This window comes from Sesamum indicum, linkage group LG9, assembly GCF_026168435.1.
Source record: "Sesamum indicum cultivar Baizhima isolate 11 linkage group LG9, ASM2616843v1, whole genome shotgun sequence".
NCBI classification, from domain to species: domain Eukaryota; kingdom Viridiplantae; phylum Streptophyta; class Magnoliopsida; order Lamiales; family Pedaliaceae; genus Sesamum; species Sesamum indicum.
In genome coordinates, this window is record NC_142665.1 from 21,504,818 (window position 1) to 21,522,674 (window position 17,857).

At 33.9% G+C, this 17,857-nt stretch overlaps 2 protein-coding genes and 2 non-coding genes across 4 annotated transcripts; 1 reads left to right on the top strand and 3 right to left on the bottom strand.

Moving 5' to 3' along the window:
• Positions 1-1,905: 1,905 nt before the first annotated feature.
• LOC105177844 (growth-regulating factor 1) lies at positions 1,906-5,578 on the top strand. The gene is made up of 4 exons (XM_011101109.3): positions 1,906-2,628; positions 3,387-3,590; positions 3,841-4,195; positions 4,552-5,578. The coding sequence occupies exons 1-4, from the start codon at positions 2,256-2,258 to the stop codon at positions 5,348-5,350; spliced, it is 1,731 nt and encodes a 576-aa protein (XP_011099411.2). The 5' UTR covers positions 1,906-2,255; the 3' UTR covers positions 5,351-5,578.
• Positions 5,579-8,090: 2,512 nt separating this feature from the next.
• LOC148787006 (small nucleolar RNA snoR8a) lies at positions 8,091-8,179 on the bottom strand. Its single transcript, XR_016067618.1, has one exon. It is a non-coding gene; the product is annotated as a small nucleolar RNA snoR8a (small nucleolar RNA).
• Positions 8,180-8,273: 94 nt separating this feature from the next.
• LOC148787007 (small nucleolar RNA snoR126) lies at positions 8,274-8,354 on the bottom strand. The gene has a single exon (XR_016067615.1). It is a non-coding gene; the product is annotated as a small nucleolar RNA snoR126 (small nucleolar RNA).
• Positions 8,355-15,372: 7,018 nt separating this feature from the next.
• LOC105177843 (uncharacterized) lies at positions 15,373-16,358 on the bottom strand. Its single transcript, XM_020698904.2, has one exon. The coding sequence runs from the start codon at positions 16,335-16,337 to the stop codon at positions 15,642-15,644; it is 696 nt and encodes a 231-aa protein (XP_020554563.1). The 5' UTR covers positions 16,338-16,358; the 3' UTR covers positions 15,373-15,641.
• Positions 16,359-17,857: the final 1,499 nt, after the last annotated feature.

Consider the following 17,857-nt stretch of genomic DNA (forward strand, 5'->3'; position numbering starts at 1 on the left):
TTACAAAGCAAATATAATCGATTCACTAAAACAAAAAACTCTAGTTAGATCCAACCAACCTCTATGGAACCGCATTTAGATTGCGCACTCTTTGTAACCTGGAGTGTATTGTCTGAGCCTTGATTGATGCTTTCACACATTCACGTCAAACATCTAATTTTGCATTGGATTGAATTCAATTATTGTGCAACGCTAATCATTGGAGAAATTTCTCGTGACAACTTGTCCAAAACATGCATTTTGAACTATTGCATAATGTATAAGATAATCGTAATTGAATGAGGATCCAAGTGTGGTTGTCGGAAAAGGTTGTTATGCATTGTTGACCAATCCCGTGGGCGGAACATATGCACACAATTTCACACACTGCCCGTCAGTCTGAGTGGAGATGGGCAAAAGTACTCACTAATGTGCCAAACCTAAGGCAATGTTTCAACAACTTTCGGATTTGCTTTAGAATTTATAATCCAAAATAGCAACTCGTACGGATTAAGCTTAATCATCCCGAGCTACCTTATTAAACTCATAATGTTGAGATCTTATAATAAAATAGATCGAGAGTTTGAATTTTATTAATATGAGTGTAAATATTGGGACTACCATCGGAAAATTATAAACACACCAAATGTCCCTAATTCTTTTATTAATATAAAAACAAGCCAAGATTCAAGAATCAGGAATTTTTATTCGTGTCATTCTTACTAGGCTCCAACTTGACTTAAATTTGGGTATGGACTTAAGTTGACTGTCCAATTATTTTTAGATTTATGGTTCACTTGAGATTTATACATATATAAAAGTTTATAAATACAGTTATACATTCTTCACTCAACATGTTGACCAAGCAATTTTTGCTGCCTACTCTATTTTACGACCTTTGATATTTCTTATATATGACGGTACTAACTTAGGCATCAATGAATTATAACCAGATATTTTTCGGTGTGATTTTTATGATTTTTTGATTTATAAATATGTATATGAAGAATCAATACTGATATAAATTGATTTAGATTTTTACATATAAATATAATTTAAACGAATCTAATAATTTTGGAGACACATCAAGTGTCTGTTTATTTTAACAGTGATTTACTTGTTTATATTTTTTTAAAAATATCTTAATATAGCAAAGTTTTTAGTGAACAAAGTAATTATTACACGTGTGATCTGGATCAAACCTAAGTTCACAAGGTTTCTAATTAAAAGTGTATGTTACTGTCATGACTTAGCAAAGTGACACGATTGAGATCAAAGACTATGTCTCCTAATTTACAGGATATATAGAGACTAATAGCGATATTCCAAAGCGACCCAGGAAGCTTATAAGTTTTTTATTAATATCTTTTAAAGCATTGTGAATTATTTTGAATAATAAAATTATAAACTCTAAAGATACGATAATACAAACTGATAAACTCTTTTTTTTTTTAAAAGAAAAGAGTTATGGCTTATCTCTAAATTTAAAAAAAATATTCAATTTTATTATGGTAATTATAAAATTATTTAATACCAACATTTTCATAAGTACCATAATTTTTTTTTATCCAAACAACTAAAAAAGTTGTTTTTGAAATAAAATGTAATGTTTTATAAACTAAAGAAATGATCTTTTTTGAAAAATAAACATACAAACAAGTGTGGAGCATCAAAATCAGAGACATTGGATTTGTTGTGGAGTGGAGTGATGAAGATGTGGTTAAGTTTCCTAAATTAATAATCTCCAACATAAATTAAGAGTGGGTTTAAGAAACACAAAATTTGCCATTTTGGGCTGATCAATTGATGTTCTAAGTCCAATATTGGGGGCCCCATGTTTTTGTCATCATCCCACTTTCATCACATCGATTAAGGAGATTTTAGTAAATTGGTGTTTTCTTAACTAGATAAAATTTGGCCTAAACATGGTATGTCCGAGATGAGGAGGAGGAGAGATGATGCCATGGTCTTCCGTTGAACTACTTTGTCTCTCTCTCTCTCTCTCTGAGGCATTCATTATTAATTCAAGTATTTATCACTTTTTTGTTTTCCAAGTACCAATCTTGGTATGCTTGCTACTTGCTTCTCCTCAACTTCACATACAAATAAAATAGAAAAGGAAAAATTATCGGTGAACTGAACTCTTCCTTAAGCTGCGCCTTTTCTCTCTCTCTCTCTGTCTTGATATTTTTTCATTGCTAGAAAGTTGCTTGAAATGAACTCATGCTCTTGTGTGGGGTTACTACTGCTATAAACTTGTTGGCTTTACATGAGAAATGGATTTTGGGGTGGTGAGCCACAAGCAAACCTCTCCTAAAGCACCTAGTCTGGGTTCAGCTGAGCCCAGAGATGAAAAGGGTCATGGATCTGTGAATCTCAAGCACCAAAGATCTGGGCTTCCCGACGACAACTGGAGGCTACCCAAAATGCCGAGGCCTGGTGAAGTTGATTTCTCTTCCAAGAAGCCTACTGAGAGTTTTGCTGCTTTTGGGAGATCCAATCTGTGGCCACCAACGCTGGATGATGGCCAGAAGATGCTTTCTTTTTCCTCTTCTGAGCAACTCCCCACTGATGGAACTGGTGGTGGTTCCAGCAAAAGTATAGCATTTTCTATTTGCCCAGAGGAGCAGCATCATGCCAGAACTGGAGGTATATGTGTTGATATAAAAATACTTGCTTTATCGTTGAAGGAAGTTTATCTTTTTCTCTTTGTTTTCTTTTCTTTGCCCTATACGCTTCTCCTTTCGGCCTTTTTCTTTTTTGTTTTGTTGAAAATGTGAATTTTCAATTCAATTTGTTAATGGGTTTTTCAGAAGATGGTGATGTTGTTTTCAAGAAGTCCTGTTCTTAACTATTACTTTGAGATTTGGTTGTGCAATGTGATGATGGTACTTATTTGCATTGCCATAAAGATGGGGACTATCTGTTCTAGTTTGTGCGTGGCGTTATCTCCTTGTACTGGGTTGTCGGGTAGAGGGTGTTTTCGTGCACAACTGATTAAGAATTTTCTGAGTCTTGTCAAGAAAAAGAATAGGTTTTCAGTTCTTGGTAGCAAGTACTGTGAACAAATGAATGAATGAGAATTAAAAGATTTGGTATTTATGTTCTCTGTGTTGCTAAATGCTGCACAGGAAAATGAGTTATTGTGGGCATCATATGCCACCACTAACACAATAACAAGCAGTGGTAGCTTTTTATTTCTCACTTTTGCTTTCCATATGAGGCGTTGGTCTAATTCCTTCCAATCGGCCTCGTGTTTTATCTGATTTACCAGGTATCTTTAGTATGAAGTGCACATGTGTATCTATATGCATGTATACTTTTGATCTCTATCTTTTCTGATATACACTGGAGTTTATGTTTAAAGAGAAATGTCCAACTCCCGTCTTTCTTTGCTTTTACTTCAGGCGGCGGGCTAAGTGGAGGCGTAAGTGGGGCTTTTGCCAGAGTGAGAGGGCCATTTACTCCCTCCCAATGGATGGAATTGGAGCATCAGGCTTTGATCTATAAACACATTGTGGCCAATGTACCTGTTCCTTCCAACTTACTTCTGCCTCTCAAGAGATCCCTCTACTCATATGGATCACCTGGATCATATGCCTCCAATTTTTGTAAGCTTCTTTGATTTACCTGATTGTGATCCACCATTGGAATATTTAGTTTGTAATTTAATTATGATAATCGTTCTTTCTTGCTGTTTATATTGATTTCCTTTTTGTTGTACATATTTCCGACAAGTTCTCTGATATTTCCATAAAGAAAAAATTGTTCACTTATGGCTTGTTGCATGGTTTTTGAGCTTTTGACATGTTAGCTGTTCTCTATTTCTTATTTGTTTTTCTTTTCGCTTTGGGTATGCAGTGGGGTGGGGTCCTTTCCATCTAGGTTTCTCCAGCAGTAATGATCCTGAGCCAGGTAGGTGTAGGAGGACAGATGGAAAGAAGTGGCGTTGCTCGAGAGATGCCGTTCCTGATCAGAAATACTGTGAAAGGCACATCAATAGGGGCCGTCACCGTTCAAGAAAGCCTGTGGAAGGCCACACTGGCCATGCTGTCTCTGGATCCACTACTTCAAAGGTGGCACCGATTGCTTCTTCCTCTTCAGCATCAGTGATTTCCAGCAGCAGCACATCCAACAGCCTTAGTGCAATGCAGCATCAATTTGCTTCTGTGCAGCCAAGTACTGCCAGTGCTTCTACTGATCATCTTGCTAGCAGGTGAATGATCTACTGCATATCTCAGTTTTTTTCAATTTCCCCGCATATTATCAGTTAATTTTTTAAAGACAAATTCACGAATATGCGTTCAGTACTGTTCTTCTCTTTATTTTGAAGTGGACCCTCATTTGGTATGATTTCGCGACGGCAACTACTTTTAGCAATTAAAGCTGAGACTTGTTCAGTCGTCGTTATCTATGTAAAATACTAGTAGTGTTGGCTTTTAGCGAGTATTAGGTACAAAAGCGTGGGAATGTATTCGCACATAGGTGCACACATGTAAATTAACACAGTTAATTTTACTTCTGTCTTTCTTCTGTTTCTTTTTTGTCTAAACGACATTGATTGTATTGCAGATCACAAGGATTTCAAGGCCTCTCCTTGATCCCTCCACCAATCAATCTGAAGTCTAAAGATGCGCCATTCTCGATCCAAAAGCCACACTTGCCATTTGAAGAATCATCTCACTCGGAGTTTGGACTTGTCTCCTCAGATTCCCTTCTGAACCCTTCCGAAAGAATCTCCTACATGAATGCTAATAACTCCGGTTCTTTCTTGCGGTTCGATGTCAAAGAAGCAAACAATCAACATCCAGTTCACCACTTTATTGATGATTGGCCAAAGGATCAGGGTGATTGTAGCTCAGGCCCCTGGTCGGAAGAGCTGAAATCAGACTGGACCCAGCTCTCTATGTCAATCCCTGTGACACAAGATTTTTCATCATCCTCTAGTTCTCCTGCACAAGAGAAATCTACAATGTCGACGCTAAGGCTATCTCACGAGCTTGACCCGATTCATATGAGCCTGGGCGTGAGTCATGATCTTGGCGAACCACTTCAAAAGCAACCATCATGGTTGCCAGTTGCGTGGGGGAACTCGATGGGCGGGCCATTAGGAGAGGTGTTGACCAGCACGACTACCGTTGCAGGAGTGGGCGAGAGCTTCTCATCTGTGAAAGCCTGGAAGAGCAGCCCTGAGTTGGGTTCTTCTCCCACCGGCGTTCTGCAGAAAACCACCTTTGTTTCTCTTTCTAACAGCAGTTCTGGAAGCAGTCCACCCAGCGGTGACAACAAGAAGGCGCCTGAAAATGCTACTCTTTGCAGTGATTTGCTCGGTTCGGCGCTTGTAAGTTCTGCGGCTATTCCATCTCTGTAGGTGATTCGGCAGAAGCGACAAAGCTAAGCAGAAAACTTAGAGCTGACAAAACAATTGCAGAGGTGACTAAGGAGGTAATAGAAAGAGGTTTTCCTGATGTTTTATTGTGTTAAATTGAATTCTGTGTTTTCTTTGATCTTCTTCTCATCTTCGAACAAGGGCTGAACCTATTACTGCTTTGTGACTTTCTTTGTTGTATTCCATTATCCTTTAATCTTTTAACTGCCATCTCGACTCGAGGATATATGTATCCGTCCATGTGTAATTTTAGTTTCTTACAGCAGCTGCCCCAGTACCATAAAATGCACAGTAGCTCCCTCGCTACGGAAGATTGTTATCCGAACTAAATTTGGTCACACTTAATTACCAACGCTTGAACAAATCACGTTGAAAGTGGTGTTGTATTTATAATGCCGCTTGTCAATTAGATGACAAGCATATTATACTCGCAATCTAGCCGGCCTTCTCCAGCTAGAGTTTCCTGCCCCAACTCATATGCAGATATGGATATGGATATGGGAAGTTAGATTCATTACATTGAACTTGCCATCACCCTCCACTTGTCATAAAATTTGAACTCGCCATAGCCATACATATATGACAACACTGCCAAGAAATAGACTTTTGATTTATGGAGGATGTTTGACCTTCAGTTTTCGTTTCTGTACTTAAAAACCCACTGTTTTAATTCCTTGTAGAATCTTGTTAAACTCCGCGCAGGAACCATTACCCCCTTTTTTAACTCAATTCTTGTCAAAGAATGGTAAAGATGAGATCATCGTATTAGTTGAATTGTACTCACGTGTTGTGGATATGTAAAATGAAAAGATAATATAAGCCTCGCACGTCTAGGTGGGGGTGGTTCTAAACAAAATTTTTATATACAGTAAAACCTCTATAAATTAATAATCTTGGGACCATGAAATTTTATTAATTTAGAGAGATATTAATTTATCGATAAATTAATATTTTATTAATTAAAAGAGAGACTTTTTAAATTCAGCAAATTTAGTACATATGTATTGAAAATAAATAAATTCATATATGTTTCATTGATTATATTCATGCAGCAATTAACTATTATATCCATAGACACATGTATCAATTCATTGGAATTACTTATATGTTTACATTAATTCGTTGCACTTAAATAACTATTATAACCAATTAAATATATTCATGCATGATGAATGAAACATATACTACATAAATCTCAATATGATAATAAAATAATTAATAACACCCAACCATGTCTTCTCATCTAAAAGGCATTGCAAAATCATCCATGAATGATCAAATGCGTAAAGCATTATAGATTTCATATTTTAGTAAATTATCATAATATTTATAATTGTAATAATTATGAATTATTAATTTAGAGTTTTAATGGGACCTAATATTTATAAAGGAATTTTCTGAAAAATTATTATTTTATTATCTTATCGAATTTGATGATTTTTTACAAAGGCCCAAGTCGGGACCGGAGGATTTTATTATTTTAGAGAGTTTATTAATTTATAGAGTATTAATTTATAGAGGTTTTACTGTAATTTGGTTGAATCCAACCAATCAAAAAATAAGTATAATTGATATCAATCACACGAACTTATCATTTAATTAATTTAAATATGACTAAATTAAATTTGAATTAGAATTTCATTGGTCCCAGAGCGGATCAGGACGGGTTTTTAGATTTTGTAAAAATTAGACTAGGCAGGTCTCGGATGCAAAACCTGTCTAATTGTCATTCCTAATTTCTTCCATGTGGTAAGATCAATAGATAATAGTCAATTACACACAGATATTTCTTCACCACAGTAATCATGTGATAATTAATAAAGCGCGCGTGACTAAGTTTATTTATGTGCTTGCCAACACTTATTCATTGGATAAAAATTAAGACAAAAATTTAAAATGATATACGTTATTCTAACTTTTAAAGTAATTGAAATAAATACATTCATATAGCTAATGAACATTTTAATGATAACTATTATTTAATTGTATAGACAAATTGAAAAATCGAGATAATATTACCTTATATTTTATTTAAAAAACAAAAACTAGAGTTTTATGATTTTATTATTTAAGCGGCTAAAACCCTTTTCTTGCCATCCATATTATCATCACAAAAATAAGTTCAACTATAATATTTATTCACACAATAAATAAATAAAAATCTAAGAAAAACTAATAGGATCTTCCAAAACAAACACTAAAATCAACAAGTATTCATAAATTTTAAAATAATTATGTCAAATCGTAAAAAAAATCATTCTAAATTACCCTATTATGTAACATCTTAAAAATATTTCAAAACCACATTTTTTTTAAAAGAAAAACAAAAAATTATCAAAGGATTCTTCTTGCACAAAGATTCCTTCCTTCCACACACCATCAGAACTACGGCAGGTTTGATGGCATAATTCTGATAATGTTGAGAAGTTAGATACCAAAATTGCCTTTTTACAACAACTCTTGAGAGCTCTATTATAAGCTGTTTCGAAGCTCCGACGGTGATCCATTTTTGTGAAAGAAACAACATTAACTCACAACTTCCTCGGAAGCAATCGAGTCTCTGACCAAAATGCAAAACGTGCCCAAACAGACATAACAAAGATACCAATGATTTATGCGACGGAGATAAAAACCAGAAAATCAACTATCGACAGCAGGCTCCGACTGAAAATCCTCAAGTTGCAGGGAATCAGCCGGAGGTCAAAGTTGAAAAAGCAGGGGGATTGCTCAGATTCTATGGGTGTTAAACAGAGTCTCTCATGCCTTTAGCATTCAGAACGAGGAATTATAACTTATAATCATCGCAGCTTCCCCTCCTTCTACAAAAGCCGAAAATTAAAGAGAAAGAAAACGAAAAATCAAAAGAAAAAAAAAAACAAAAACATGAGGGTAAGAATGCAATGAGGAGGCTCAGACACGCATAAATGTCATCAAAATGAAAGGTCCGTAACTCAGCATCGAGAAATGATTGATGTCTTCATCGCCTTCTTCTCATAACATCTTAACCGATAATGTAAAAATACTGAGAAACTGTAGAAATGGTTTTTGGCAGAATTAGCAGACATCATCATCTGTAATGAATCTGTATGGGAGAAATGCTGAAAACTCCTGTTCCATTTCAGCGTAGAGCTGCGGAGGTTTTCTTGTCCTGAATTTAGGTTTAGGGTTAGCTTTATTTTGGACCGCGCCTCACGGTTTGCTTTGGGCCCAAATTTATTTTGAGCCCAAGGTTCAATTGTGGCCCGTTGTATTTTAAAGCCCGCTATTGTTATTCAGCATTTATGTTGTCAAATCAAACTTGATCAAATTGAGTCAATATACTAATCATATGAATGGTCAATCCTTTTGAAACTTATATCAATTGTATTAGTTCAAGTTTGATTAGACTCAATTTAACTAAAAATTCTCGTAATTTCCACTTTAATAATCCTATACATTTGTTGTATCCATTAGAAAAGAATAGAAATGATTGTCCTTACCTAAACAGATGTCTCGTCAGTGCGACTAAAATACTTTATTGTGTTGTAAACAAGTTATTAAAACAACTAGTTCTGGGTGTCAACTTTGGTAGGTTGGGAGGTTTAGGTTTTACAATTAAGAGGTTGTGAATTTGAGTCGTATAAATATAAGTATTTTAATATATATTAATTTTAGTAGTAATATAGTGTTGTTTTGTTTAATTTAAATTTATTATTTGATTTAAAAATATTGATGGATTAAATGTTATAATAGTAATATGTCTATGGATTTAAAATAATATATATTATCTAAAGAAAAAAAAAAAAAAAAAAGAACTTGGCGGGTGGTGTTCCATCAATCATGTCCAGATTTTGAGCTAAATTAACCCAAAACATTGCAAGTACTAACTCTCTCCCTGCTTTCTCTTTCGTGTTTCACCACTCATCATCAACATTATTCTTTTCTTAAATCACAATCCAAATCATTGTTGTCATTTCTCTGTCTTTCCATAATTGACATAACTAAAACGCTAAGGACGACTAGCATAATAATTTTTCATCATCAATTCCAATATTTTGTCTCGATTCAGGGTTCCAATTATGTAGAAGACCTGAAAAAAACTCTATGTCTTGAAACTCAATCATAATTTTAATTTACTGGCAGTAATTAATCACATATACATGACAATATTTCTCTTCCTAATAATATACTCACTTTTGTCCTAATTATGTGCTCCACTCCCGACCTCGACATATTAACTCATTCCAACCTAAGTTTAGTTTCTCATGTAAAATGATGAAATTTCCCTTTTAGAACATCTGGGACAGCATCCATTTCACCAACCCTCAGTCATCCACCAAATATATTTACAATAAAGCTGTTAAAAATTCATCTATATGTCTCATTGTCAATGTATTATTACCAATGTATATACAACTTTCTGACTAGATGATCCTATTTGAACATTCTCTTCACTTGCAAAGACATCACAGGTACTCCACCTTTCTTCTCAACTTCATGTCCATTTCTCTCTCAATTAACTGAAAATATATAGCACAACTGATCAGACACGCACATTGCCGCCGTCCTAGTTCCATCATTCATAATGTCATAAAAATTCGTTAGCAGACACTATATATATATATATATATATGCTGACGAGCAATGAGCCACCGAAAGATACGTTCGCACGGGTCCGTGCCGTTTTCGTGGGAAGAAAAGCCTGGAGTTCCCAAATTCAACCACCAAAAGTCCTCCTCAGATATCATGAGCTTAAATGCTCTCCAAATCATGCAGCCTGTGCCTGATAATTTCAGCAGCTCCATCAGTATTCCACCGCCTCCATGCACGTCTCAACCCCCACGAAGGAGCTACTCCGGCAAGGTCTCTTGGTTGCATGATGATCCGTTCATTGCAGCCTTAAAGTCTTGCACGAAAAGTGTTACCAACGACAGACGAAGCGAGGGATTAAGGCAGAAAGGCAATGAGTCCAAGAGGAATAGTTATAGCAAGAGTAGTCTGTTTTCGTGCAAGGAGTCTTGTAATGTTGAGAGTGATCATTTGGTGAAGCTGTCCAAGTTTCCTCCTATTCCTAAGGAGAGATACAGCCGCAGATCGTTTGTTAAGAGCTCAGAGTAAGTACATGTGTGATAACGTGAAGTAGAGTGGTGAAGATAGGCACTGGTATATATATGTAGAGTACGTCGGACTATGTTTAGTTAGGAGTTGGGAATTGTCGAAAATGCTTACCAAAAAATCACGTTTCACCGAACTAAATCAGTTACGAAGTAAATGTACTATATATATTGTGCATAATTACAATTACCTCTTTGTTGTTTGAAAAATTATAAATACCCTCTGATATTTGATGAAATTATTTAATTTTTGGATGAAAGTATGAAATTATCAACTTTGCTCTTACTGTATATATTTTTTTTTATCTTTTTTAATTAGAAACTTATAAAAAAATCAAACGGGATGGATGAAAAAATTTTAAAGATTATAAAAAAATATCCACTTACTCGATATTTTTTTAAAAAAAATAAAATCAAAGTATAATTTTCAGTTCACAGTCAGTTCACCATAAAAAATGGATGGACACCTAACGGATTGGACTGATTGTTAGGTGACAGTTAAAATTAGGGGGATTCAGTAACTTTTCAAACAATGATGGAGTATTCGTAATTATACCAAACCCTATAGGAGGTCGTTGTAATTTACTTTTTCCGAAACTATATACTAACAACACTACAGGTGTATTGCACTTGTCATAAAATTGATTCATCAAGTTAGACCAAATTTAATGTTGGTTATAATTTCCAGAATTGAATATAATCCGATAGGTTTGATTAGTGGTTTTGATGAGTTTCTGCAACTATAGAGTTTTCTAAAATTTAAGCAATTGAATCCAATCATTAACTATTTGAAAGGAATTATACGGAATTCATGATGCTTAATTTGTTACTTATGGAAATCTCATATCTGTACATGACATTTTCTTTTTACGGATTTAAAAATATTAAATAGTCTGAATTACGTGGTATCAGTAACATAATCAAATATATATATATATACCTGATTCGTATTGGGACATGTATGCATGCCTTTTAATTTATATATAGTATGAATTTTGTACCTAGTTAGCTACTTAGGATTCTGATACACGAAAAATCATAACTGTCGAGTCTTTTTTTTATAATTTAAATTCGAAGAAAAGGAAAGACACACTGTCAGTGCAGCTTTAGTCCTCAGGATTTTGTGAGTCTAAATCAAAGAGTAGAAAGCGAGTGAAAAAGAAGATCATATAATTAAGAGCTGAATAGGAATAATTAAAGATGTGTTAAGGGTAGCTGTCAATACCAAACTCTCTCCGGACGTCAAGACAGCGGACCGCCCAAACAAACCTTAACACATTATTCTGCAATAATTGATGATTTAATCATTCTACCTACCGGGTATTGTTTGTCTGCTTTGATTGACAAGTTATCATAGTGACATATTATCTTAAATAAAATATATGGAAAATTGAGAAATAAAATATAAAGTGCGACGAGCATTTTTTGTTAATAAATGCATATTTATTCAAAAACAAAATGATTATTTCTTATATCAGTGATATTTTATTCATGTACATTCCAAACTAAGGAAATTTGTTTTAAAAAAATATCAATTAATCAATTATTTATTTTATTTCTTATTTCATATAATTAAATAAAAATAATAAAAATTTAAATTGTATAACGATATCAAGTGTGGTTGAATAGCTAGTATATATAAAACTATGTATGAGGGCATCTTTAATAATCCCTTTATTCCAAAGATGGTGCAGTCTAGTAATCTAAGTCGGAATATAGAAAAAGAATTAGTTATCAGGATTTAAATTGTAGATATACTCTTTTTTAAGGGTTAATACATTTTACCTTCTCGTATTAATAGAAAAGTGCGGAAAAATCTTTATGAAAAAATTGTATTTAGTGTTATAAGGGGGTAAATTGCACTTTATCTTTTCATAGGGTTTTTTTTTTTTTTTTGTATTTTTTCATTAACATAGGAGATAAAATTGTATTTTAACCCTTTTTTCTAATTATATGTAACAAATTATTGTATTGCAGATGAGAATCAAATGCGGTTAATTATAAATATATATATATATATAATTCGTCAGAAAATATTGATAGAGGGTTCATGTCTATGATGCATAGACACGGACACGATGACATAAAAAATATAAAAATATTAGAAAACGACACAACACTGACACGGGTAATATAATACGTTTTTATTATATATATTCTTAATTTTTCATAAAATTAAAATATGCAATATGAAAAATATTAAGATAAAACATAAAATAAGCATGTCTTACATCTACATTAATCAGATGTGGCTTCAAAAATATACATAATTAGTTTATTTTAAAAAAATACAATAAAAAATTTCTAATAATTTAAATTAGTTAAATTATCGTGAACATCTCTCCATTTTTTTAGTAATTTCATCATAATATTTTTATTTTAAGAGGAATGATTTAATTTTTTTTCTTTTTTTTATTAAACCTAAAATTCATTTTTTTCTTAAAGATAGTTTTGAAAATTATAAAAAAAAATATCGAGACATGTTCAAAATGTGTCCGATGCTATGTTCTTTTTTCTTTATTAATTTTCGGAGACGTCACGAGCGGTATCTATATCTGACACATATTAAGCACTGCATCAAATAATTTTTAGAAGTGTTTGTACATTCCAGGTTCATGTATATGACCTATCCATAAGTACTTTTATTTAGTTGCCCACTAATACAGAAGGCAGAAGCCGTTGACCATTTAGCGTAGCTTAACATAATCATTAGTTAATTAAAGTTATTAAAAATGGAAGTATAGTATTATGGTCACTACAATAAAATATAATTGATGTAGGTAACTATTCTATATTGATTGTAAATTAAAAATTTGAGCAATTTATAAGTTTCAAGGTATTTTTTTTCCAAAGAGGCACTTTTTCATCAAAATTCATGAGGCTCATATGAAGCCAAAACGGATAATATTTCACATAAAGGGGCACCAATTGCCTCGCAAGCTACATGATTTGACATTTTTTCTGGGAACGAGGCCATATTCTCGTCGCAAGTCCCTTGTTTAGTAGCTAATAGTAGACAAACATCCTACGTTAGGTTGTAGACAAGGAGCTTAACCGACTTATAAGCTCCAAAACCTCTTCTTCCTTGCTAGACACTTTTTTAATTTTGTGACATAACCATGAGGCTCATATGATTTTAAAGCGGATAATATCTCATATAATGTGACATCAATTGAGACATCACAAGCCATATCAATAATATTAATAATATAATATCCAATGATAATTTTAAATTTATCACTTAAAATATATATTAAATAAAATCATATCATTATATGATTATTAGTGACAAAACTGTACACAAAATTATCTGTGTAGGTAAACTATGAGATATTCACAATAACAACTTAATGATATAGCGACAATAATTATTTATTATTACTGTATATATATGTCACTAATTATTTTTGTAACAACTTACAAATTGTTCTCACTAAATCTTTCTAATAACAACTTTATAAAATAATAGTCAACATTAAAATTATAAAGCTCATAAAATAAATATTTTATTACTAAATATATAATTATTAACAATAGTAAAATTATTACTTGATTTTTTTTTGGTTTTTTTTTTTTCCTGTGCCCTTTTGTTAGAGAGTTAATTGGTATACGTGTTTGCGGGCGTCTAATTTTTTTTTTAAAATTTATAAAGTCATTCGTCTGACTTTAACATTAAAAAGACAAAAGCTGCTAATTCATTTGTACTTGATTAAAAACCAGTGGAATTCATTAAAGAAAAAAAGAAAAAAAGTGGGTTTGGATACTTTGAAATCTCTGGTCTTGCTTGTTCGCCAAAGTGCTCATATTCGCCGTCTCTGATTGATTCTTTGTCCCACGCTATGGTTTTTCCAATTTCTGGCTCAGTGGACTGGAATTAACAAAACAAACCTAGCATTAATCCAATAGTAAAAGAAGTACACAAACCCTAAATTGTCTGCTTATCCTATAGAAATTCTCTAGAAATCTTCATCTTTTATCGAGGGTTTCAAGTGTTTTATGCAAAAAAAGATTGGATGGAGTTTTTCAAAAGGATTTCAAGATGATTTAGGAGTTATAAATTCTTTTTATTGATGTCACTATTAATTTTACTTGTCATTGCATGCACATGAAGATCAAGTAATGAATTTTTCTAGTAAAAATAATCAATAACTAGCAGCCATGTGAAGATCACATGGGTTATACCTTTAATTTCTAATGGGGAGGGTTAAAAAATGACTGAATTTGTTGGACTTTTTTTCACTAACGGTGTAAATTTTAGCAGAGTTTCAAGTAAAAAAATAAAATCTCATAAAATTAAAATGACCCATTGTAGGGGACCAATATTACAATATTGCCAGAGCAGTGATCATTTAATTGTATCATAGTTGCGACCTTTTAAATGATTGGAGATTTGGTGTAGATTTAGGCAGAATATTCTTATAGTTGCACAATTCAGAGGGCTTGTAATGTATCTTACAGATGGGTTTATAAACATATATACAAATAAGAAATAATCTTAGTGCCGGTAGGATCCGACCCCGGAAAATGCCTTCTTAAGCTTTAATATTTCTTTGTCTGTAACTTTGTCCTGATTACTAGTCTCATTCCGCGTGTACGCGTTGGATTGTTGACGATTTCTATTAGTGCTTTAAATTAATACTCAGTAAGCGTGCTTGCTTTTATTAACTGTATTCCACCACTTGCATTAACCAGTAACGACATTCGCTCAATCGCTCCCATCCACTCACTATATATATAAATTTAAGTGCGCTTTTGTTGTTTGATCTATTCTGAACGTACCTTATATATATCGAATAATTTTAAAAAAATATAGAAAGAAAAATTGTATAGTGGGAAAATTGAAGAAAGCCTGCATGATGCAAATGTTAATATTACGATATATATATATAGAGAGAGAGAGAGCGCGCTAAATAATGACTTGGAAATAATTAAATAAAAAAAAGGCCAAACTTTAAGACTCTTTAATTACAAAATGATTAATCATCACTAGTCTGGTTTTGACAAAACCAAAATCAATTGTCGCCCAAAATTCACACCCACCTTACTTTTCTGCTATTACGTCCCTATACTACCTATCTTTAATTTAGTTGACACCCAAAGAGAGAGAAGAAAGACTGATCGAGAGAGAGAGAGAGTGATATCTCACGTTCATGCATGTTTTATTTTTTAGTAATTATTTATTAAGTAATTAGAGAGTGGGGCAGAGGTTGTCCAGCTTCCACGTTATTAATTAATGGCCATGCAGAGGGATTCATATGCTGCTGAAGCTGCCGTACGAGTAGCACTTGCCGTATGTCCCATAGTCTTTGTCGGAGCACCACCGCCTCCGACCGGAGGCGTTCGTTTTCCGCCTGGATCAATTGGGTTTGATGCACCACCAGCCGCAGCCGGTTCATTACTTCCCTGTTCCCCACTTTAAACCTGTTCGCTTGGTTCCTCAGGTTCTCCAGGTGTCTCTGTTTCCGCATGCGGGACCGCCGCGCGGACTCTCGGTTCGATATCATGCGCCTACGCTTTCGTTCGTCTATGACGGGGCCTAAGCGACTGCTAGTACCGTCGGAACGGGGGTTTACTTTCTTAGAACTACTACGGTCCGAACCGGAGCTTAAGTTTTTAGAGTTGTTCCGATTCGGTTCAGTGGAACCGGAATTCGGGGTGACGGGTGCTGGGTTTGATGTGTCTGAACCGGAGTTGGAACTGACCGGTTCTTGAGAAGGTTGTGGGCTGAAGGCAACCGGTTCTTCTTCTTTGGGGGGAGGTGGAAAGACAAAAGAAGTTTGATAGGAGTCCCAGGGAGGAAAACAGCTTTCAAAAGGGGGAAAGGGGTTTCCGAGGAAGGAGTCGGAGGGAAAACCGACCGGGAAAGCGGACAACATGGCCGGAAAACCGTTATAATAGGGAAGGAGAGGAGAGGAGGGGAAAAGGGAAGAATCGAAGGACAGGAGAGTGGTATTTATTGGGAAACCTGTGGGCAGTTTGGTGTGACCCACATGTGGGCATTTTGGTCATTTACTGAAGGGGGTAGCTTTTGAGTCAGGCGGCACTTCTGGTGGTGGGGCAGCGCTTGGCTTTTTAGAAAGGGTGCATGGGCTTACATCATCCCTGTGGGTCCCATTTTAAGCTTAGTCATGAAGAAAAAATAGGACGCGGGGTTTAGTGGACACATGTTATACTCTGGTAGGTTGAGCGCGTGGAGAGCCAATAGTCTGTAAGGTGCTTACGTGAAGCAGTGACCACTCCGCTTGGGCTATGCGCTCCACTGAGAGTGGAAAATTGATTTTTTTTCTTAATAAAATAAATAACATAATTTTTGTATTTGCATTAACATATACATATTTGATGTGATTGTTATTTTAATGAAAGGATGAAACAGACATTTTGCTCATGACACGATTGCTTACCAGATGAAATCAATATCAATTTGAGAGAGAGCTTTTTATACGTATTAAAGGTCAAATCAATAAATAGTAATTGACTTTAAAAGATTATATTTTTTATATTTATAGTGGTTTTGGAATTTATGTAGTATAGTAGAATATATTTATTTATTATATAAATTATATATATAAAAATTACTTTTTTACCCTTATAATTAGATGTGTATTAATTCTATATACATCAATAATAAATTTATTAAAAGATTCAACATTATCTTGATGAAAAAATCTCAATCCACTTCTGGCGTTTGTCCTCCTAGAACAAGTGGAATATATAATGGTTGTAATAAAAAGAAATTTGTCCCACTTTGTATTGCAAACGAGCAATTCTACCTTCAATAAAAATAAATAAAAAATTTGTTTTTGTCTTTTTTAAAATAAAGAAAAACCACTTTTCATGCAATTTCGTGTTACACATTTTATCATTACAAAATGATATTTATAATTCTTATTTTAAAAGATAGGAGGAAATTGTGATAATCTTTTTTTCGCAGAGTATGTGCACATATCTTATATCACAGGTTAAGGTTGCGCCTTGTAATTTTATTAAACTTTTTTTTTATGTATAAACATTTTGTTTTCAAGATATGAAGGAGACCTGTTATTTAATACGTCAGAATCGTATGTTGGCAGTGGACGAATGGCCCTGGTTATAATTTCCGCACTTTAATTGAAAGACTAATTTGATGGCAGAGATTCATATATATGAATAATTGAAGGAGTATAAATGAAAAATGGTGAGATTATGCTCCTCCTTTCCCATATTGTAATTACTGATCAATGAGGAGGAGTTGGAGTGGGGATATTGGCTGAAGCGGATTTGATCACTATTGGGAACAGAGCGAGAGCGACATTGCAAATGTGTTTGCAATTTAGACAAATGTAATCCAAGAATGACGTTAACGCAGTAATTGTTTTTATCCATGCCATTGCCTCCTACATGTCCTATATATGCCCTT